This window comes from Lissotriton vulgaris, chromosome 11 (genome assembly GCF_964263255.1).
Source record: "Lissotriton vulgaris chromosome 11, aLisVul1.2, whole genome shotgun sequence".
Taxonomy (NCBI): domain Eukaryota; kingdom Metazoa; phylum Chordata; class Amphibia; order Caudata; family Salamandridae; genus Lissotriton; species Lissotriton vulgaris.
The window spans coordinates 1,038,720,928-1,038,745,133 of NC_141699.1; the positions used below are offsets into that span (position 1 = coordinate 1,038,720,928).

Here is a 24,206-nt window from a genome sequence, read left to right on the forward strand (position 1 = left end):
CCATGAAGTGTCCTCCATATGTCATTATAGTTTAGTGCTTTCATGTTATCCAACAAAAAAATCCTAGTCCTAGATAGAGTTATGGCCCTATTGGAAGGTGATTTATCCAACACAAGATCCAGGACTACATTATAGTCACCTGCCAAGATGACCGGCTCTGGGAATAGGTATAGTTGTGAGAAGAGAGTGGCTAGGACTGATGGATCGTCCTGATTCGGGCCATAGTGTCCTACTATAGTAAATGGCGAACCTGAAATAATAACTGAGACTATGGCCCATCGGCCATATGGGTCCACCGGCTTAGAAACCAACCTTGCCCTAATAGATTTTTTAAAAAGGATGGCCACCCCCCTAATATGTGATGATTGTGATGTGACAACACCGAAATCTATCCACCTATTCTTACCCAACAGATTTAGTATTTCGGCTTCTGCCAAATGTGTCTCCTGGAGCACTATTATTTGCGCTGCCGAGTCTCGTAAATATTGCATTATATTATTTCTTCTTGGACAAGTTCGAAGACCATTAGTGTTTCAGGACAAAATGCGGAGTTTATTCATTGTTTTTTTTTTTTAAAAAATTTTTTTATTTTCTCCCATTTTTTTCCGTAGATTACAATACAGTACATACAGTACAGAATTTTCTTACTATTATACAGTCATATATATTATCACCATACAATCAAAGTCATGGAAAAAAGAAAGAACCCAAGATTTAAAGGCATACACCACAATAATTCAAAACAAAAATGAACACAAAAACCCAATTCATGTCTTGGTGTTCTTCCACTCTTCTATAGGGCGCCATATCTTCCCCCCCAATATTCTTGCCCTTTTGCCTTTCCTGTCATAAATGGCTTTCTCCAAATTATATATATGCAGTAGTCTTGCCATCCAGATATGAAATAGTGGTGCAGATTTATCCTTCCAAGCTTTCGCAATAATTAGTCTATACACTGCTGTGGCCAGAAATACGAATTCGGGGTAGTTATTATTATCGCTTATGCTAATTCCTAGTATTATCAGCTCGTCTGTAAGTTTCACCTTCAATCTTAAGGATTTCTCCAAAAATTCCTCTATTGCAATTTTTAATGTACATAGCTGAGGGCACTGACAGAACATGTGCGTGATATTAGCATTTGTTGCGTCACACCGTGGACAAGTTATGCCAGTGTTACCCCCCCATTGTGCTATTCTGGCTGGTGTGTGATATAATGAAAATATAGTTTTATAATGTTGTGTTTGCAGTGTAGCAGAACAAAGTATAGTTCTCCCAAGGTCTAGGGAGGCTTGCAAAGCTTCCGGATGAGCCCCAACTTGCTCGGTCCATTTCTTACTAAGTTTTTCCCTGTCATCGGTTTTATACTCCTGTAATTCTATGTACAATTGTCTAATTGAGCCCCGTAGACTGCTCCCTAGGTATTCCATAATCCTACAACATGACATACCTACTGGTCCCCCCTTTTTTAGATGAAAGTAACTTCTTATTTGTAGGTATTTAAAGAAGTTGTTTCCGGATATTTCAAATCTATGTTGAATATCCTGAAATTCCAGGAAATCCCCTTCCCCATCCATCAAATCACCTATTTTCTTAACCCCTTTGTCATTCCAGATTTTCATTGTGTTATCCCCGAAAATTTCTGTCGGTAAATCAGCATTTAGGTATAGCCTCAGATACCTGTTAAATCTGCCTAGCCCTGTTCTTTTCATAATAACCCTCCAGATTTTATATACTGCCTCTAAGGTCTTAAATCTAGTATGCTTGAAATACATAAACTCTACTGTATTAACCAAAGCATTCTCAGCCCTTTCTCCTAATAATGCTTTATAAGTATTCTCTATACCTATCCCTTCCTCGTGAAAAGATCCACCACCTAGTAACGCTTTAGAGTACTGCAGTACTGCAGCCCAATAATAAAATCTAAAATCTGGTGCCCCCCAACCTCCCTTTTCCCGTGATAGTGTCAGAAATCTGTATGCTCTTCGTGTCTTGCCTTGTGCCCATATTAACCTATTCAGTGTTGCTTCTATTTTATTGAACCAAATCCCGTCGAACAGTAAAGGAATCGCCCTAAAGAAATATAGAAATTTGGGGAATGTGACCATTTTAATAAAGTTAATACGTCCCATTAAAGTCAGATGTAAATTATTGACCCTCTCCAAATTTCTCCTCACTTTCGCTAATAATGGCCCCATATTTATTTCCACCAGCTTCCCTAGATCGGCCGTCACTTTCACTCCCAAGTATGTAGCTTCTTGAACTACTCTACTATCACTAAAGGTGGTATACTTATTCTGCACTATTTGCGTTTTCCCTTTGTTTATTAAGTATCCTGAGAATATGCCAAATTTCCTTGCCTCATCTTCAATTTCGGTCAGCGCTTGCGCTGGCTCTGGAGTGACAATCGCTACATCGTCTGCGTAGGCAAATAGTTTATAATCTTCCCCATGCAGTGTGACAGGTCTAATCCTACAGTTCGCTGTTAACCTTCTCAAATAGGGGTCCAAATAAATAGCAAACAGCAACGGAGAGGCTGGACACCCCTGTCTTGTTCCCCTCCCAATCTGTACCGTTTTTGAAAAGGCTTTATTTATTCTTATTCTAGCTGTAGGTTGTTCGTATAGAGCCTGGATTGCTGTCATAAATCCTTTACCTATTCCCACCCACTCCATCGCTTTCCATAGGTAGGCCCAGGAGACCCTGTCAAAGGCCTTCTCGGCATCTAAAAAAATTGCTGCAACTGGGTCTCCCAAGGCCTCTGCTGCGTCCAGGACAGTGATCATTTGTCTGGTATGTTGGGTAGTCCCTTTACCAGGTATGAACCCATGTTGTTCCGGGGATACCATTTTCTCAATGACCTTACTCAATCTGTTAGCAAGGGCCTTAGCATATATCTTCACATCGGCATTGAGTAGAGTGATTGGTCTATATGACCCTGGTTCTGTTGGTGGTTTATCCTTTTTTAATATCACGATGATGTCTGCCCCCGACCATGACTTTGGAACAAACCTACCGCCCTGTGCCAGACAACATATCGTCCACAGATCTATGCCTATGGTGTCCCAGAAGGTCTTATAAAACTCGACAGGTATCTGATCCTGTCCTGTTGCTTTACCTGCTGGGAGGTCGGAGACAGCATCCCCAATCTCCTGCAGAGTCAACGCCTCGTCTAGTTTATCTCTCTGCTCTATGCTAAATTCTGTCTGTGGTCTTGGAATTAAGTAGGCCATACTTTCTTCCTCAAACTCAGACTCGCTCATAATTTTATCTTTCTCATATAATATCTCATAGTACCTCCTAAATACCTCCTGTACCTCCTCAACCTTATTCACGATAACCCCAGTGTTATCCCTAATTTCTTTTATTTCCCCTGCTGCCATTGATTGTCTTGTTCTTATTGCCAGGAGATGTCCTACTCTTTCATTATATTCGTAACACAACTCTTTTTTAGCTAAGTAGTTCCTAGCTAGCTTCTGCTAGCAAGACCCCCGTTTCTGCCTTTTGAGTTTCCAATGCAAGTAATATTGATTCAAAAGGTTCCCTCTTACTAATTGCCTCTACCAAAGCCTCTTCTATTGTTGCAAGGATTCTAATCTCTTCCTCTGTTTTCTCCTTCTCTCTTCTATTTCTAGCGATTGTGTAACTTAGTGTCTCCCCCCTTATGCCTTGGAGGCAAGATGGCCGCTGTAGCGCTGTAGGTGCAAGTCGCATCTAGACCCCTCTCTGACCCATGGAGGTAACAAAATCCTGATCGGCTGCAGGAAGAAGTATGCAGCGGTGGCTACACCGGCAGTCGCTGGAAGAGAATAGCTGGATTTTTCACTTCCTTAAAAGAAGCTTACTGCACTGGAAATCACTCCTTAAGGAGCTCCGAAAGGCCTGTACTCCTAAAATGGCCAATCGGGCAAAAGACAAACAAACTGTGGCTACTATCATCGGACCAGTAAAAGAGACAGCCCAGAAGGATTCGGGAAGGACTGGCACAATCCCGAAGACCAAGATGCCCCCACCCAGTAAACGCTCCACACCCATGACCTCAACGGCGACCAAGGCACAGCAGCGTAAAATCGAGAAGGCTGCCGAGAAAAACAGAGGCAAGTCGCTGAATACAAATGATGACACGCGCAGCGATCACAGCATGCAGACTGGCCAAGCGGGGAAACTCACCACGGAGAGAAAGAAGGGCGATCTATCCCTCCGTCAGCCCTCAGTAAGCGAGATCTTCAGCAACAAGGTACCCCCGCCAGCCCTAACGGAGGACGCAGAATCTGCTTTGGACACAGAAAACCCTCCGGCGGGCGGACCTGGAGGCAGCGTCCTCGTGGACGCAAGCATAGGCGCTGCTAGGCAATGGACGCGAGCGGAGCAGGCAGAGCTCACGCTTACCGCGGAACAAGCTGCAAATGAGACGGTTACTGCTGGAGTGGAGGCTGGGCGGACGACCACGGAGAAAGAGGTGAGAGCGACAAAAGAGGCGAGGGAAAATAAAGTATTAAACACAGACCCGCTATTAGAAGCGCTTCAAGAGGTGGAGGCAGGATTACTGCAAGGGCAAAAGGAGCAACTGGGTGGTGGATACACGGAGGACATAGAGAGCACAGAGGGAGCAGAGGGGGACAGAGAATTCTTCTCTGTTCCCGAAGAATCAGATTCCACTGTCACCAGCAGCGAAGAGGAGGGAGAAACGGGAGACTCATTCTCCAGTACTGATGATACAGGGGGCTCCAGAGAAAAAGACACACAGAAAAAACGCAGGCCATCTAACAGGAGAACAGGCTCCCCCACAATAATGCACAAGAGTTCTCATAAAAAATTGATCTGGGACTATTCCGCTACTTCAAATCTCTACAAAGAGGATGGGCAAGACCCCCAGAATGATGATGGGAAACTAGACTTAATATTTACAACGCTAAAACAAATCCAAACGGAAGCCAGGGCAGAGAGTAGAAGAGCCAGGCATGACACGAAAAAAATTCAAGCCTCCATTAGGAGAATAAATAAAAAATATGAGGAAGTGAGTGATAGAGTTACCGAAGTGGAAGAAAGGACTGGCAGGATTGAGGAGGAAGTGACAGACTGGCAGACTAACAGAGAAGAGCAATCAAAAGTGGTGGAGGATTTGCAATGGAAGGTCGAGGATTTGGAAAATCGCCAGAGGCGAAATAACGCACGCCTTCTTGGAATAGAAGAAGGGTCAGAGGGTCAAGACCCCAGAGGCTTTGTGATAAAGTTGCTAAAAGGAGCCTTCCCGGAGACCCCATGGCAATGGGAACAAGAGGTGCAAAGAGCACATAGGTTTCCGCTTACGACAAAGGGGAAAAAAAGAGGTGACGGTTCACTTCCAAGAGCGATGTTAGTGTTCTTCGGGAATTTTCTGGCGAGACAAGAACTGATGGATAAGGCCAGACCTGACTCTAAAAAAACGGTGGATGGTACAACATTTTTTGCGAGACCGGACTTTTGCCACGCTACTGTGGAAAGGAGGTGGAGATTAAGGCAAATGATTGCTGCTTTTCAGAGTCAAGGCGCTGAAGCCTATCTGATGTTTCCGGCAAAATTAAAGGTCATTGCTGGGGGCAGAGTCAGAATGTTCTTTTCAGAGATCAAGGCTGGAGAATATCTAGAAGAATTGAAAGAGATGAAGGGCAAAGGTGGTGCTAGTAGATAGCAGTATCAAGTAGATATATGAGATATATGAGAATAGGGTGGGGCAGAAGGGTAAAAAGGTTAAAAAAAAAAAAAAATAAGGGGAAAAGAAAAGTAGAGGAAGTGAAACGAGGGAGAAACAGCACTGCCCAGTAAAAACGGGTAAAACGGAAAACAATATAAAGACTAGTGTGAATAGGAGTTGCTTTGGGATTGGTTTTTTTTTGACGGTAGGGTAGGGGAGGAGAGGGGGCGACGCTACAACGTACAGTGGGCACGCATAGGTCAGCTCTGACCTATTTGCCTGTCACAGGGGGGGGGAGGGTGTTGCAGGGGAGGGGGGGTACAGAAGGGGAGGGTGGTGGGGGGGCACGTTTTGGGTCTGGAACAAAAATACAGTACAGATTAATAAAAGTCATTATGTTTTTAAGAGGAAAATGTGGAAGTAATGAGAGTGTTAAGGTGGGAAAAAGTAAGGTGAAGGAAAAACAAGGTAGATGGAAACTAAGATAATTACGTTGAATATATGTGGTCTGAATAATAGAGATAAAAGACAAAAATTGGGAGCTCTACTGCGATTCTGGAAAATTGACATTGTCTGTCTGCAAGAAACACACATAGCCGTTAATGAGATTTATTTGTTGGAGCAAATGGGATATGATGTTTTAGCTTACACAGGCCAAATAGAAAGGTGCAGGGGGGTTGCAGTGTTGGCAAGGAAAGGTTGCACAATAGTCAAAAGGAAAAAGGAAGACAGCGAAGGGAGGTGGGTGATGATTGAATTGGAAACAAATGCATCTCGATTCACAATCTTCTCTGTGTACGGCTCAAATGATGATGATCCGGATGTTTTCGAATTTGCGGATAGAGAATTAGCTATATGGCCAGAGCCGGTGATTTGTTGCGGCGATTTTAACATCAATGGGTTAAATGGCTTGTTTGAGAAGCAGGGGGAGAGTTACACGGGGAGGAAGAAAAAGGTACACAGATCACTACAAAACCTTGCTAGACACAATGCACTAAGTGATATGTGGCTGGAAAAAAATCCAACGGGGTCAGGTAGCACATTTTATTCTGCGCCACATAAGTCGTTAGCTAGACTTGACTATTTTCTTATCTCTAGCTCTCTTGTTGGCATCTCTAGTATAGTTCGACTCCCTAGGATTGTGTCGGATCACAACCCCCTGGTTTTAAGTATAAGAACTGCCCAAGCTAAAGAGAGATTAAATTCTACCTGGACGTTCGAAAGAGGGCTATTAAAAGAGGAGGATTATATTAGTCACATGAAAGTTTGGATAAGGAATTTTTGGGACATTAACAGGTACTCCACATCGGCAGATGTAGTATGGGACAGCTTCAAGGCGGAGTTTATTCATTGTAATGGAATTTCCACCCGAGCAATAAAATCACAAGGACCAAAAACCAATCTTGCCATACTCCCGTACATAAGTTATGAAGTAGCTTACACCTGTCTTTCACCTCTCGAGAATGTTTTAAAGGACATTTTAGAGGACAATTTTTAAATTGTTCACCCCCCCTAACCCCCCTCCCCCTCCAAACCCCCCTCCCTCGGGAAACCCCCACTCTATCTATCTGGAAACCAGAGAGATAGCACCCTGCTATGGACCCCCACTACATCCAACCAAGCACAAAGTCTGGGGACAATAAGCAAAGAAGGAGTCAACAAGACAAAAACTTAGAACCCTAAATCATATTACTCTATACTAAGGGAATTTACCCCCCATTAAATGAGACCCTTGAGTGCAAGTGGTGACTAAGCCTGTCACTGGGGAAATCGAAAAAATGTGTTAACCAGTGGAAGGGCATAGCCCCCCTTTTTTTTTTTTCTTTTTATAACACATTTCTTTTTTCTTCTTTACCCACCACCATTTTATTTTGTTCTAACAATCTCCCAGTTTTTCTTTTCTGTTTCATTATATAAGCATCAATAGAGGGTCTATAATTTTTAACAGATCTTAGATTAAGTGTTAGTATACCTGTCAAAACCTGAAGGAAAAGGAAGCAAAAGTTACTAGAGACCAGCAAAGTAGAATATGAAAAAGCCCAGACTACTTAGCTGGCCCCGACCCCCTACCCATGGTCAGCAGTAACTCATCTGCAGCCTGCACTGATCTTATGTTATGCATGGTATTCTTGTACATAACTCTTAATGCTGCCGGAAATACCACTGAGCAACAGCCCCCTGGCTTCTAAAGGCCTCCAACCTCTTACCTAGCTCCCATTGTTTATCAAGTGTGGTTCTGGATAAGTCCGATCTGATCTGAAAGTTGAACCCCTTAGCGCTTACCATCTTCTGTTTCAGCGCGATATTCAAAATAGTTTCTTTAACAGAATATACTAAGTGAATTTACCCCCCATTAAATGAGACCCTTGAGTTAAAGTGGTGACTAAGCCTGTCACTGGGGAAATCAAAAAAATGTGTTAACCAGTGGAAGGGCATAGCCCCCCTTTTTTTTTTATTTTTTTTTTTTATAACACATTTCTTTTTTCTTCTTTACCCACCACCATTTTATTTTGTTCTAACAATCTCCCAGTTTTTCTTTTCTGTTTCATTATATAAGCATCAATAGAGGGTCTATACTTTTTAACAGATCTTAGATTAAGTGTTAGTATACCTGTCAAAACCTGAAGGAAAAGGAAGCAAAAGTTACTAGAGACCAGCAAAGTAGAATATGAAAAAGCCCAGACTACTTAGCTGGCCTCGACCCCCTACCCATGGTCAGCAGTAACTCATCTAAAGGCCTCCAACCTCTTACCTAGCTCCCATTGTTTATCAAGTGTGGTTCTGGATAAGTCCGATCTGATCTGAAAGTTGAACCCCTTAGCGTTTACCACCTTCTGTTTCAGCGCGATATTCAAAATAGTTTCTTTAACCGAATAGGTGAGAAAATTAACCAAAACCTTTCTAGGTTTTACCCTCTGGGGATTCCTTCGGAAAGGCTCTCTATGAATGCGCTGGATGTCTAAGGCTATTTCCTGTTCGGTCAGGTCAGTGCTTCCTTTAGCAGAGAGACCACAAATAGCTTGATATCTGATCCCTCTTTCTCCTCTGGTATATTCAAAATACGCAAGTTGTTCCTCCGGGCGTTATTTTCTAAGATCTCAATCCTGTCAGACAGGCTCTGATTCTCTTGTCTAAGGTTCACTAGTTCCGCCTTTGTAGCACCCATGTTGATGTTCACTTCTGTAACAGTATCTTCCAGAACTTCTGTCCTAGTGGTGAGGGCGCCAAGCTTACTGTCCAGAGATTGACAAAAGCATCGGATATCGGCTTGGTTTGATGCAGAGGTCTCAAAGCCCTTTTTAATGCCTGCGGCCAAAGTTGGAAACATTGCCTGAAAGGAAGCCTGCAGTGTGGTGACCAAATCCGTATTCGAAACATGGGATGCGTCATAAGCAATACCAGTATTTCCGTCGGACCTTAAATATGCTGTTGAACCTGCTTCTTGAATGACCGAATGCAAACTCAATCCAGATGCAACACTAGGAGGGGCAAGAGGTAGAGGGGGAGCCAGTGGAGGAGCCAGAACCAAGGAAGAAGGCACAGGCAAGACCAACTCACTCGGCTTATGACAATCCACTAGATCAACTTTGGCCCGTCTCTCCTGACATTGGGGAGATCCCTTGATCCAAGTGGCTGTCATTTTCGTTGTTATCGTTATTGCCCTTGTCATTTTTGTCATTATTTGCATTGTTGTTGACGTTATTACTCTTGACAGTGGCGCAGATGCTATTGTCATTGGGCCCACCCGCACCTTCTAGTGTAAGGTCAAATATGGGATCATCCAGGCTCACCGTGTCCTCCATGGGTAGCCTTTCAGCTTCGTTAGTGGCCATCCGTACTTCCGACATAAGATCACCAACCACCTGACCCTGCGAAACGGGGGAAGTGTTATTGCTCAACAGTACCAATTGTGACACCACCTTAAAATAAGAACGCAGTGAGGGAGTTATTTTTGATACAGGAGCAGAGTTCTTCCCTTTAGCTTTTTTTGCTAGCTTAGGGGTATACGCCCGCTTCGCTTTAACTTGACCTGTTAAATACGTTGACAGTTTTTTATTGTCAGCGACAGCACCAGTGTTAGTGTTAGTGCAAGCAGGAGCCTTTAAGATCAACCCCCCCTCCTCACTAGTGACACCAGTAGGGTCTATATCCTTCACCTCACTTATACTTATGTTTATACCAGCTTTAATAGTGGAAGGTTTGACTTTAAATTCGGGGTTTTGGGCAGCAGACCCTTTTAGAGGCTCAGTGTCTTTGTTGCTTTTTTTATCAGCAATTACACATTTCCATTTTCCTATTATGCACCCTCTCCCCCTCCCCCTTCCTCTGCCTCTCCGGGTGACCTCCACAGTAGATACTGGTATGCCAACAGACTTTGAGCTTTCCACTTCACCACCCCTACCATTACCCCTGTTACCACAGGTATTATTTTCGTTCTGGTGCTGGCGTTGATATTGCTGCAGGGCTTGAGGCTGCTCCTCCTCCAGAATCTCTCCCTCCTCACACTGCTCCACCTGTACCGTTGTGGTAGCCAGACAACGCCGCTCGAGCAGAGCTCCTCGGATGCGGCGACCCCTCCTGAGCTCCAGGGCGGCCAGCGACCAGATCCACTCCCCTGCTAAAGAAAGCGGGGGCTTCTGCAGCAACAGACTCACTGTCGTGGAGCACACAGGCTCCTGTACACACTCGCCCACTGCTACTGCCGCCGCCGCTGCAGACTTCAGAGGCTCCTCCCCCAAACACATGGAAAGCGGCAGTACGGCGAGGAGACGCCGCCGTTCAACAAGAGGAGAAAAAAACTGCAAAACCGTTTAAACCGCTGTTACACTATTACACTAAGCGGAATAGCGGAGTGCCATGCCGAGGCAGAGATATGCGAGTTTTCGCTGAAGAGGTATGTAATTAAGTCCCCGATATCAACACACGCAGGAGCCCATACGCAGAGCGCTGCCGCGGCTCAACCAGCCGCCGCCATGTTTCCCCGACCTCTTTCCTTCTACTTCTACTTTGTGTCTAAAAAGCCTTCATGCTCATCTCTGCATTTTCTGGTCCAGAATGACAATTACTCAACTTTAGAATGTGGTCGTTTGAGCTTTCATAAACCTAGCTAGAGTTCCATAGACAGGAAGTGAGGTCACATGCAGAGAGAAATTCTTGGAACTACAATTATTTTCCTTACATATTTATTTATAATACGTGAGATGCCAGAACATCGCTATAATGACTTATCCTTTATTTTCATATTCCAAGCACGTTTTGACATGCGTGGAACTCATTTATGGTAATAAAACATGTCACTAGTAGCATGTAACAATTTATTACAGACGCACAGATACGTCAAAATGCCTCGCCTGCAGAGGCAGCATACAACGCGTCCCTGTCATCTTGCACCAGTCGTGAGATGCCGGCAGAAGGCGGTCTGACAAACGCTCTGGTAGCTTTAAGCGCTCTGTAGAAACAGAAGCTTGCAAGTTGTAACACGGAAGCTCTGCTGTCATCAGATATTCTTCTATACCAGAAATCTACATCATACTGTTCACACATCCAGAGTGCTTTTCTGAGGCCAAGTGAGTGAACATAGAAAAGAAGGAAAATTTGATGATCTTATTTTTACTCTTCATAAGCAGTTCTGCGGAAAACAAGTGGCATCAAACTGTAGGAGATGTAATTCTAATCAAACATTCAGTTAAAAAAATGTTAAGATTAAAAGTTGTATTAAATAGGTTTTCTAAGCACATCATGGTAATACTTTGAAAAGATGCTCTCCTTCTACTATATTATATTTGATAATATTCCATATATTATATTTTATATTATTATCTTTCATTGGTTTCTGTATCTAATACCATCCACAAGCTGCAAATGTTTGGGTGATATTTCTCACTATTATTGTCAGCAGTATTTTAGGATTTTCGCATGATAGGGAAAGAAACAAAAACAATTGTATGTAAATAGGATACCTCAAATCACCTTGGACTTGCATGACCTAAAAGACGCATGTCAACATATAGCATCCTTATTATCTATAGTTGGCCATGTGATATATGTTTGCTGCTAAGAGTCCACATAAAGTATTTTGCACTCTTCAACATCTACTAGGGGCTCCCAGATCATTTTCAATGTCCGTCTTCCAATCTTACCGCCACAAACACCATACTATCAGCCAGTTGGACTCAAGTACCTTCTCACGCACAACAGAGAAAGAGCCATGGACGCAGTAACATGAGAAAAACTATGGGGGTAACCACAAATGTGGTATCATTAATTCTCTATACAGGGCTGAGCAGCTTCACATCTAGGTTTGGACTTAAGAAGGACACCTGCATATTTACATATATTTGTATACGTCTCAATCCCTCGTAGAAAGGAATTTCATTGCAGGTCTTCCATAGAAATAAACCATAATTACAGCCACAACGCGTGACGCTGCATGTCTATGATACAAATCTGAAGCATGTTTACTCGTTTGTAGAGTTGGTACGATGAATAAAGGTTTAAGGAACCAATCGTGGGACTCTAGCACCAACTTGTAAAATGTGGTAGGTATCACTTACTTCCATGTCCATCTTTGACGCGCGGGCCCTCCGGTGCAGTCTCTGAAACAATGTTGGCGTTAGAATTGTTCTCCAGATCGTTGACATCGGAAACACTTTCACTCTCTTCCTCGAGGTCAGGATGCGAGAAGATCCAGTCCAGAGCTCGCTCTAAGTTGTTATTCTGACAAGAAATAGATACTTCATTAGGATGGTCCTCACTTATGGGACTCTTCTAGCATTATTGATACCAGCAAAAAAAAGACAGCTAGGAAAGATTTAGGATATAGAGACTATGAAAAAACATTCACCAGAGGAAGTTAATTTCTACTGATCTATAGGAAGGCTGAAATATTCCCATTGGAGCCATTAGCCACAAATAAAAAGTTACTTACCTTAAGTAATAATATTTGTAGGGTATACATCATTTTTCCATAAATTCCTCACCAGAAAAATTATACTTCCAGGATTCAGAGAGATCCAGAAAGGCTTTTGCCCAGCAACATCTCTCTTGGGCTACCATATGGCACCATGTGGCTTCAGTTGGGATTTCACCCTCCGCCTACTGACATAACATCAGCATATACTAGGAGCAAACCAGTGTGCTGGCATCAGTCAATGGTATTTTTTCTGTGCCAAATGAGGCATGCATAGAGGAACCGAGTAGCAAAAACAGCGACAAATTTAGCACATAACACATTTACATAGTTTAGTCTCTGTGAGAATCTACGTGTATTATATGATATGGCTGTGGGGCCTCTTATCATGGAATACACTGGCAAAACCTTTATTGGATCTAGTCAGGTTTGTTTGAACACCCTTAAGCTCAACCCTGTGTAGCTATGGCTTTCGAGCAGCAAAGCATTTAACAGAACCAAACAACAGAATAAGAAAGTCACACAAAACGAAAGAAACAAGACACCAATTTATAAAAATAGAGGGTAATTTTATGAATTTTTAGAGTGCCATATGGACCGAAGAACAATCCGAAGTTCCCAGAGATATGATTTTCAAAGGTTTTATTACTTTTAATTCCAACTACATACACACATTGGTCAACAAACAGTTTGCAAACTGTTCAACTACTCCGGCCCGACTTGGGTGACCAAATCCAAAAGGATGTAGGTCTAAGGGGCAAGTGGGGTAGTTTTGGACAGTTGACTGCCACTAGAGCATTTTTCAGTCCACTTCCAGCCTTTACAGCATAACTACCATAGACTATAATGGAGTGGTCCTTATGCTGAGGATTCAGTATGAAAAGATATTTAAGGATGCTCCAGTTGTGATGCAGTCGACATCGGAGCCTTTGTGGTGGTTCCTCAGTTACCAGGTGATGTGGGACGACATAGTCCTCTTTCTGGGGGTCAAAGGTCAGCAGCAGCTGGGCTCCTGGTCTCCGGATACCCATGGTTGAAGTGAAATCCTTTAATGGGGGTTGGTGTACCTCTGGTGCGACCAATCCAGACTTGTATGACACTCCCAGGTCCAGCGGAATTGTGTGCAACTTTTGGACATCGAAGATCGGTCTCTCAGGATTCCCATCGGAAGCTAGCAGCAATTCTTCACTGGTGGCTAACAACTTGTCAGTCTGGGCTACTTCAGCTCTTGTGTCATGGCGCTGGTTCCAGGAGATCAGCAGACTGATCCTTTGAGCCTCTGCTTTGGTCTGGGGATCAGCTTTTCCCTGAGCTAGGAGCCAAAGGCATAGTCCAAAGTTCGCTAGCGCAAAGTGCAGCAGGTGCAGTCCGGCAAATGGTGCAGCCTATATTTGCGCAATTGCAAGGGCAGCAGGGCAGCCCTTTGTCAGTCCTCTTCCAAGATCTAGCATGAACTAATGTCCAGGGTTCTAGGGGTGCCCATTTTATCCCAGGAGAGTGCCCTGTGGGGACAATGCAGTCACGAACCAAGGGGCTAGTAGGTCCCCTCCTTTTTCGTGACAAAGTTCCGGTGATGTGTGGATTTGGCAATCCCAGAGTGCAATATTCTTGCCACTCTTAAAATGTCAGGACGTTCTCTCAACTGTGAGGAGCTTGGTAGACCATCCCAGAGGTGTGGCTACCTAAGCGCTACAAACCCACTGGAAAACTGGTTTGGGGGCGGGCTTCCCCTCTCTGGTCCTGTCTCCCGCTTGTCTACATAAACAAAAGGCAGCGTGCTCAGGAGTGTTATCACCATTTGCACTTCAAAAGTGGCATCACCTTTGAAGCTCGCCTTTTGGGCTAACCCCCTGCATGGCTTCCTGAGAGGGCAGGTAACACCTTCAGCAGCTGCCTTTGTTTCTAAGCCTGGAAGTCATTCCCATATCTCACCAGGTAGACAGACAGCTGTCTGTTGGCCAGGGCCAGTGCAGGGTCACTGGATCAGCTGGATTTCTAAAAGTGCTTAACATTAATAGTGCCGGAGGAGGAGCTACGCTAGCAAGCAAGATGGCCGCTTAAGCTCCCGGCTCCGCTGACCTCCGCCAGCAGCTCGTATATCCTGCAAGTCATCCTGATTTCACACCGGACTCCCGTATGTGTGAGGAGTAGCTGACTCTGAAGGCGCAATCCCGAACTTTTTATCATACCCGGTGACAGAGATATGCCGTGTTTCATTCTTGGCCTACCCCGTAGCTGAAGCCGGGGCCTCGATTTCCGACCCATCCGGGCTGGAATTGAACAACATCGGCTGGAACCTTGGGCTTTGTCCGGTCTCCCAAACGGAGATATAATCTTCCTGGTTTTTGACGGCGACTTCGTATCCTGCCTGCAACACACACGCTACGGCGTGTCACATCGTTTGCTGGCCCCGAATCCGACGCCTGGAGACACAGTAAGCTTGCCGTGGGGGTGCGGACGGGAGCCCTGATCAGCGGCGAAGGAGCAACATCGTGAGGTGAGAGCGCCCGTTGTTGGTGTCCTCTCCAGATTTGCCTGCTACCCCGGAGAAGCCAGCCTCCGGGGGTCTGCATCCTGATCTGTTGCTTGCGAGAGGAGATGGAGGGGACAAAAGACACGCCACCGCTGCACACCGTAATGGCGGCCATTAGAGCGCTCCACTCACAGATCATCGTCAACTACCGGGCACTTTCGGTAACGATGGACGATCTTTGCCGGAGACCGGACAGTGGCTTTTTGCCATCATCGCAGCCAGCGGTGCTACCAACGGAACATCGTATATCCGACTTCGAGGTCCCTGTGCTGGAGCCGGATTTCCTTGGCGCTGCGGATTCCTATAATACAGATCGTGCGCCCGTGAACATTGTCAGCGTTCCCTGCTTGAGCCCTATCTCGCCGAACATCACTATGGACAACCTTGACTGCCTCAACAAGATCACCTGTGACTATTGGAGAGTTTTATCAGCCTGTCACACTTTTCCACGCTTGCTTTGTGTAGACTGTGAACTTTTATCCTTTCATTGGCTTGTTTGTACTGACTTGAATTTCCATGAAAGCTTTACCGCTCTCACTGCTGCTGTGGCCTGGGTTACAATTGCTCCAGTGAACACTCGTACTGGCCAGGATTAACTTGTGGGGCTTTTCAGGACACGGGAAAATAATGTAATCGGTTGCTGGGATTGTGACCTGTGAACTGCGGGAGTCGGGTGGTATGTTTGGTACTTCCCCGGATTGATTGTGTATTTCGCTGCCCTTTCTTTTGAATTTGATTCCGGGGGGTCGCATCTGGTGGGGGGGAGGGGAGTCCGGAAGTGTGTGTTTTTGTTTCTCCTCCTCCGCTGCTTCCTTCTTTTAGGGATGCTTCTGGGCGACAGGCACGCTGCTAGTGGGTTAGGCCGTAGCCATTGCAGGGGTGCAGGGTGGTGGGGGGTTTGTTATTTTGCCTTTGTTTTGTTCTATGGCCCCTCTTTTCTTCTTTTCTCTCTTTCGGGTATTCCTCTGGGCGACAGGCGCGCTGCTAGTGGGGTAGGCCGTAGCCATTGCCGGGCAGCAGGGTGGGGGGTGTGAGCGGGGTTTGTTATTTTGCCTTTGTTGTGTTCTATGGCCCCTTTTCTTTTTCTTTTTCTTGCAGGGTCCTGTCGTGATACCTTTCGGTTTCATCCTGATGTATATGAGTGGGCGGGGTATGGAGTGGGTGGCTGGGATGATAGATAGGTAGCTTAGTTCTTTACCCTTAGTGAACTTACTGGAGCTTGCGTTTTTACTGTTGGCCTATTTTGATCCACGACTGCTTTTACCACCTACCCGCATATTTTATACCTCCGAATGTGTAGCTCCGGCTATCCTGTATTTTTTTCCTTATTTCGTTCTGGGGGGGGGTTAAATATAAAATGAAACCTTATTCATATCCTTGATTCGAAATGTTTCCGATACATCGTCTATCCTTTACCGCTGCCGGACCCATGGGTTGTCGGCTGAAGAGCTGTGTGATTGGCATTACTGATCCGTGTTACATGCATGTGGTACCGGCCCCTGCCGCTGCAGGGTTACTTTTGTATCTTGTGTTGAACGATATAATAAAGGTTTTAAAAAAAAACAACAAAAAAAAAACATTAATAGTGCCATTCATTTCGGCCAGTGCAACAGAAGGACTGGATTGGCCCTACTGGGACAGAATAGGAATTGAACATTTCTTTACTGTTGCGAGCAAGTTATACAAAAGGCCTTGCCCCAGCAGGCCACAAATGTGTACCCAGTAGGCAACAGCCCTTATGGTTGAGATGAATAGTTGTTAGGAATAATCACCCACATGGCTGTTGCTTTGAATATTGACTGGATTTAACCTGAATGCAATTTTGTTCACGTTGTTTTTTGTAAATATTCTTTGTGTAAACTGTATGTTTTATACATTTTGTATATATGTGTAAAGAATCGGTGAAGGTGGTGTGTCTTATGGAATGACATGCTCCAGTAATGAAATGAACTTGCAAAAAAAGTATTAAAAAGATAAGTAAATAAATAATTAAGACTATTCGACTCAGCAATAGTCCTTAGTCTGTTGAAACCAATTCAGCACCCTAAATGTGACGGCTAGGTACTTTTTTGTTACATAATTATTTTTGACTAGGGCATCAAGTCGGATTTTATTCCATGATTAATTTGGTACCTTAAGGTATCCAGTTAGGTAGTCCTATTCAGAAGTTTGCCAGACTTGGATGCCAGCCGGTAACCCTGTATTAGCCAATGTGGCCACTAACGTTTTCCCAGCAAAACAACAATTTGGAGGATTTGCTGCTCAGACATATATTACTCTATATGTCCCGCTTAATAATATACAGCTCCCTGCCGTAGGGTTCACTAGGCCTTTCTTAGGGGAGACTTACCTATAATATTGAGGTAAATGGTGGGTTTCTCATTGGTTTGAATGACAAACTCGAACTAGCAGCGTGACACTGTCCTTTCAGCCTGCAGTGGCAGCTGGAAGTCATTTTGCACACTGCCAAACTCAGGGTGGCACAATCAGTACTGCACCCCTTGGTGGACACTCTGTCTTACATGCCCTTGAAACCCTGGGTACCAGAGACTAGTGGCTTCTAAGTTAAGCCAGTACTTTCCACTTAGGAATAGCCAATTGGAAATACACTTTGTAATGGGTAAGAACACTGGCACGAGGTCTGGTGAGCAGGCCTCAGTGCATTCTCAGAGTTGAAAAACCAGCAGTTAGTAGTCCAAATGGGGCAAAAAGTGTGGGGGCCTGCAAAAAGCTGGTTTCCTTACAGTCTCTTGTTTGTCACAGCACTAATTCCATAGGGAAGGACAGGGAGTAATGAGGAATCTGCTGGAAGATTATGGATCCAACTTCCGATAGAGTTTTCAACTTACAGATGAGTTCCAAAGTAGTACCACCCTTGGATGTGGGATTGAGCGGCGTTTGAGACATGAGGCAATAGTGCTAGACAAAAGTATGAAAGGATGACCGTGTAGTAGCACGACAGATGTCTGCAAATTGGACACCTCTGGAAAGAGTGAGGTGAGCCTTTTGGTCACTGATGGTAAATCCCAGAACATGGAGGAGTCATCGTCTGCTAGAGCTATTCTTGGACCAGCACCATGAACTCCATTTACATCAGCCAGTCATCGAAGTATCGAAATGCAGTGAAGCTGCCACAACCACCAGTACCTCCGTAAAGAAGCATCAGTTCGAAAAGAAGGTGTGCAAACTGATCATGTTGCGATTGAATGTGAACCTTAAGTAGCACATGATGGTGTGATAAAATGGAAGATGAAAATAGCCATCCTGGATGTCCAGCAATGCCAACCAGTCTCCCCAAATTCAAGGCCAACAGGGCCTGGTTCAGGGATAGCATCTTGAATTTGTCCTGACGGATAAACGAGTTCAGATGTCAGAGACACAGGATAGGCCTCAGGCCTCCGTCCTTCTTTGGGGGCCAAGAACTAAAGGGAGTACAACCATATATCTATCTCTCTTCCAGAAGCACCACCACTATGGCCCCCTTTGTCTGAAGGGAGGATAGGAAGGTAAGGACACTGTTCCAAGATTCAGTTTGATGACCTTGCAGTCTAGAGCAACTGGCTCCCAAAGGGTGACAAAATGGGGACCCTTCCTCCCACCATAGGGTGATGCTGTGAGGGGGAGTAGTCAGAGACTGTAGAGTAAGGTTGGGCCTGGTTTCACCGCAGCAGGTAGAGGTCCTTGAGCAGCACCTGAACTGAAAGCGGAATTATAATTGCTCTGCTGAGTGCATTGGCTGAGATGGCTACCTTTGGTGAGACTGCTCAGTCTGATACAGTAGGTGGGACTGCCATGTGGGGAGGACAGGCTCACGGTGTGAGCCACACCCCTGCCGTTCTTGAAGCATCCCAAGGAGAATGCTGCCTTCTCACTAAATAATTGCTAGCAGTTAAAGAGCATGCCCAGAGCATGATATGGACAACTCCTGAAATTCCAGTGCCATTCCAAGCAACGGTGCCCGCAGAGTCACAGTAGTACTTTAGGAGCTGATTTGGTGCATACAAGCCATCATTCACCAATAGTTTTCTCATATTGTCCGGCAGGCTGATAACTGTGATTTTTAATCTCCATAAGGCATAGACATATCGGCCAAGAAGGCAGGTGGCTTTAGCCATGCAGAAAGTCAAACTGGTGGCAAAAACTTTATAACCCAACATATCACGTTTCTTGCATTCCCTTTATGGGAGAAAGGCAATGGTATTCTGCACTGATGTGTATGTTTAAAAAGTTTGACTTTTGTGGAGAACAAACAATATGGGTAACTTGGAGCGGGTTTACAGCATCTGGCTATCTGCCAGAAAATAGTTTCTTTCATGCAGCCATGCTAACATCTGGGAGGGCCTCATTAAAGGGAAGCAAGGGCTCTGCTGCTGCCACAGAGGATTAAAAAATGTCCATCATAATATTAGATTTTGCTTCCGCAGAAGGTAAAGTCACTTAAGGTTTCTGCTGCCTTCAAAATGACAGTTGTAAAAAAAATTAACTCTCCTCGAAGCCGGACCAGTTGCCTAGAAAATGTTGCCTTCCGGTGAAGTAGCTAAGCCGCTGGCTTTTGGTAAGTCCAAGTGGATGCCAGCATCAGTATTCTAGGGTGATGGGAGGTGATCCGCTTCTGAGCCGTCATCCTCCATGCACCCATAGTCTTTGCTCTTCATAGATCATGCATTTCATTCAAACTGAATATCTCCTCCAAACGGACAAACCTATGAACCTTGGAGGTGTTCACAATAGGGCATATTGGTAAAATTGGCTGCGCTGTTTTCGACTTTGCCTTAGAAACAGGGCCCGAAGCCTATGGATGTGCAGCTGTGGAATGCATAAGGCTAGGGTAGGAGCTGGCAGAGTTTCTAAGCACACAGGCATGAGCTCGCCTTGGGGAAAGGCTCAGATGTTGCACATCCTACCTCAAAAGATCTAGCATCATTAGCCTGAAAGCCTTGACTTGGCTGAAGTCAGTCAATGGAAAAGGAGACTCCGTTCCCATCTTCCGAGGTACCAGGGGGATCGCTTGATGTCAAGGAAGAGCTTAGCTTTAGGGCAGAGCATGAAGAAGCAGGACTGTGTCCGCGAAGAAGAAGACTTCTCCTTTCGACAAGGTGTTCTGTCAGTAGATCCCTTGGGAGAAAGTTCCCTGGAAGGCGAGTTACCTTTGTGAGAGGGATTTATTTAGGGGAGCCCCCCTGCGAGCACAAGGCCCCCTATTCCCTGATGGCCTAAAGAAGTACAGAACGGCAAGAGTCGCGGGCTGTGGCGTCAGGTTCCAACCCCCGACACCACGTGCAGTCGTTGAGGGGTGTAAATGAGACATCTTTATAGGGCGCTGTCTGCACAGCTTAAATCCTGAGAGGCCTTTTGAGGAAACAAATGACCTAGTCGCTGTTGAAAGTGGAGGAATTTTTCAGCGACACTGAGGGTGATTTAGAACCAGCAAGCGGGTCACAAGTTCATTGAAGGCTATGGTTTCCGCTCCCCTTGTGGACGGCTGGCAGCCATATTCAGAGAATCACACCACCAGTCCGGCGCAGATCTTTACAGCTGCACAACAATCAACTGTGCAGCGGTTTCTCTGAAGGTACAGCATTTTGCTGAGAGGGCGCCATGTTTTCGGCCGGCTCAGGAAAGTTCCTTGTAAGTCAAAAACAAATTTGCAAAGCGGAAGTTTGTTTTTATACATTAAAATAAATGGCCCTGAGGCTCAAAGAGTGTCTCCCTTTAACGCCAGTAGCAGTGTTTTATTTCCCTGTCTGAGAAAGCCACGCCTCGCTTGCCAAGCCCGTGCAGGGAAATGTAGTGATGGTTGCTCCACCATAAGCGTTACCGCCATTTTGTTCCGGTGGCCCGGTCAGGGGCTTCCACCAGCAGAGGCAGTGGAGGCCCCGCGGGTGAAAGCTCCGCTGTTCCCCCATATCTAATGGAGCGGAGGAAACACGTTTGCAGCCCTGCCAAGTACCACGCATCAGGCGTTAGTCTAACGCATTTCAGTGTGGTGATCCGCATAACCGCACTGAAATGCACTCTCACGCATTATAGCGCCTCCTCAGCTGCTACGTGGAGCGCTGTTATAATATACATTATGGAGTGAGCTGCAGTGCACATCAGCACGGTGCGCACTGCTCTCTGCAAGCAGAGGCTAAGGCAGCTGGCTAGATCTGCACGCAGCTATTCGAGTACTGCCACAATGTAATTGTATCCATGTTAGGTACACTCTGGGGCCGACGCACATGGCGCCGAACTTAAACTGACGTCACTGAAGTCAGTGGCCAATAGTGAAGTTGACTGACTGACAGTGAGACACAATAGGGTACCTAAAGTCACTGTCAGGCCTCCTGCCACCCGCGCTTCCTGCAGTTATGTGCAGCTCTTGCTCCTCTTGACCTCACCGTTCTCAACGCAGTGGGGTGGCGGCGATTAGGTGAATTTCGCTGTCGATTGTCAGTGCAGGGCCCCAAGCCAGGCTGAACGCTGCTGACACCGCTGTCTGCGGTAAAGGTGGCAGGATCCATTCTGGAATCAGATCCCACCTGCACCATTCACTAAATCCGGCCCTGTCATGGCCTTTCTATTTTTGTTTATTTAATTATCAGTCGGGTGATTAGGACAACTGTGGAGCATACTTTAAAGTGCATGGTAATTACATTTACTGCTATATTCAATGTTTCAAGTTTGAAGGTGATTTTACAACTTTTTTTACCAGGAATAATGAAAGTGGAGCCGGATGTTGGCTGATATGGGGCTTGGGACCAAGGTCAGCTGCGAGATAAGTTGCACTTGAGCGGGGTGGTAGAGAAGTGGATAATCGGGCCTGAAAGAGAGTGTGCCGCAGAGTCCGGGGTCAGGTGGAGGTAGTAATGAGGGATTCTACCTGAAGGCTCGCACAGAGGGAGCCCGAGTAGTGTAACTTGCCTGAAACTCCCACCTCAGAAACCTCCTCTTCCCACAATTACATGGAAAAAAACACTTTACTGAGAGAAAGATAACATTTAGAAAGAGATTTGGAAAAGAGTGCGTTTTACTGGACCTTGTAAGACTTAGAAGCGATAAAGGAGGGCCCTGAAGCAGGCGACAAAGCGGGCTTGCCGTGGCCCATCAAATGCACCCTTGGCCCACCCAAATAAAGGTTCCTGGAGCCGGGCCTGGCTTTAAGTGGAAGCTTTTTCAACATTATATACAAGCCATAGTTGCTGCTTATTTATCTTATGCAACTAACAAACATTGACAAAGCCAATAGTCCTGGCTTGTTGTAGGTATGATGTTACTTGTTGTATCATATATCTGGATGCAATGACAGACACAGCAAAATACAAGTCGGGCGGCACACTATGCTAAGCACAGGTTTTTAGCTTTCGTGTTTTTAAGCCACGCACTTAATTACAGTGGCCACGCACCTTTGAGAGTCGTTATTAAATGAATGCTACCGCAGTGATTTATCACAGCAGAGGTGTTCGTAAGCACTTGCCTGTACCAATGATACATAGCATATTCCCAAAATTACGATCAGTTTACAAGGGCACTAGGTAAGTGCCCTTCCTTTTCTGTGATTTGCAGGAGTTTAAAGATTTTCTTAGTTTCTTGTTGCTCAAATGGGTGATGTCATTTCTGAAATGTACATGTTTCCCTCATCTTTGCTGCTTGATTTTGTTCGCGAGAAAGTGTCACTCAGTGGTTAAATGTCACTCATAGTGGTTAAATGTCACTCATAATTACACTGAAATTATAAAAATGTCACACACCGCAATCTGAAACCTTGGCAGCTATGCGTTTATGGCAGGTTCAGTGAGAGGCCTTTTTATAGCAAGTTATTTTTTCCATCAAAATCTAGATAACCCCATTGTGCTGGTCTCTTTGAGTTGCTTTCATGGAAAACCGACATTCGTGAACACTACAAGTTCTAATTAATAATTCACCACATTCACCGACAACGAGCCTCGTTTACTCTTCCTGAACCCGACAGCAGCGAGGAAGAGTTCTCCATATCCTACGTTTCAAGGGCTGTAAATTCGTTCACCACTGGACAAGAAAGCAAATGGCGCCATCTAGTGGTGTTTACTGGAAAGGTCTGTGAAATCCCTGACCCAACCGTAATTTCCTATAATATATTCATAGAAAACATCTTACTTACTCTTTCTCTACCAAACCACGCACAATATCTATGTTTTCACAATGTTCGGATAAAAATTAGTTACTTAGATTCGGTAAAGTCTTTTCTGTATACCTCATCTTTCTGCAAAGTCCACATCTTATAAACTAGAATGTATTGCCCTGATGAGAAGGAGCAATGCACAGAATTGCATCTTTTACCGTGGCCTTTTTACAGATTCGTCGCTACACGTAGATGAATTTACAGGATAGCTTAACCATATGCCTGACTGTAGGGCTCTCACTGATGTCAGAGCGATGGAAGCTAAAGTTAATTTAGAAATCAACATTTTAAACTTAATACAATACTTTAGGTAAGGCCTGCGAGGGCATTGAGGGAGTCCCATGCCACCATCTTAATCAAATTATGATGAAAGAACTGTATTAAGAACTTCTGATTAAGACAAACCTAGTCAATGAGGTATGACCCAAAGGTCACTCCCTCTAAAGACTAAAAGGTTCAGTTTTAAAGGTAGAAACACCGGTTCCCAGTTCCAGCTGGTTCCCCTGCCAGGCGGAGAGGGGGGTAAAAACACCTGCCCTGCAGCAGCTGTGGAACGACCTATGTTGATCACCTTGTTCCAGCCCCGCAGTAGTGCACTGAGGAATAAAAAGGCGGTATGTCTTGTACAATGAGAAATAACAGGACGAAATGTCTGTTTTCATGGTCATGTTCTCTCGCAGCCCCCCACTGCAGCACAAACAGGTTAGATTTAGGGTTAGCACCATTCTTGGAGAAAAATATTAGCTAATCTTTTAGATTTTAAAACAGCCAGGAGTTGGCACGACAGTAATTTGCCATTTAAATCAATGTTTGTGTATTACTCATACAGATAAATATTGCATTCTTACAGTGCAAGCACACCAATTGCATAGGAATTTTGAACAAAATCTGTCGCAGTCCAGGATATTGCAGTATGGATTGGCAAATTTTGCGGCACCAAAAGTGGACATTT

The 24,206-nt window shown here is 45.0% G+C and overlaps 1 protein-coding gene across 1 annotated transcript in view; it reads right to left on the reverse strand.

Moving 5' to 3' along the window:
• The window catches only part of USP13 (ubiquitin specific peptidase 13), a 365,038-nt gene that overhangs the window by 51,054 nt on the left and 289,778 nt on the right, over positions 1 to 24,206 (reverse strand). The window contains exon 19 of the mRNA XM_086944367.1: positions 12,226 to 12,388. Coding sequence (XP_086800493.1) covers positions 12,226 to 12,388 — 163 coding nt within the window. The remainder of the gene's footprint in view (positions 1 to 12,225; positions 12,389 to 24,206) is intronic.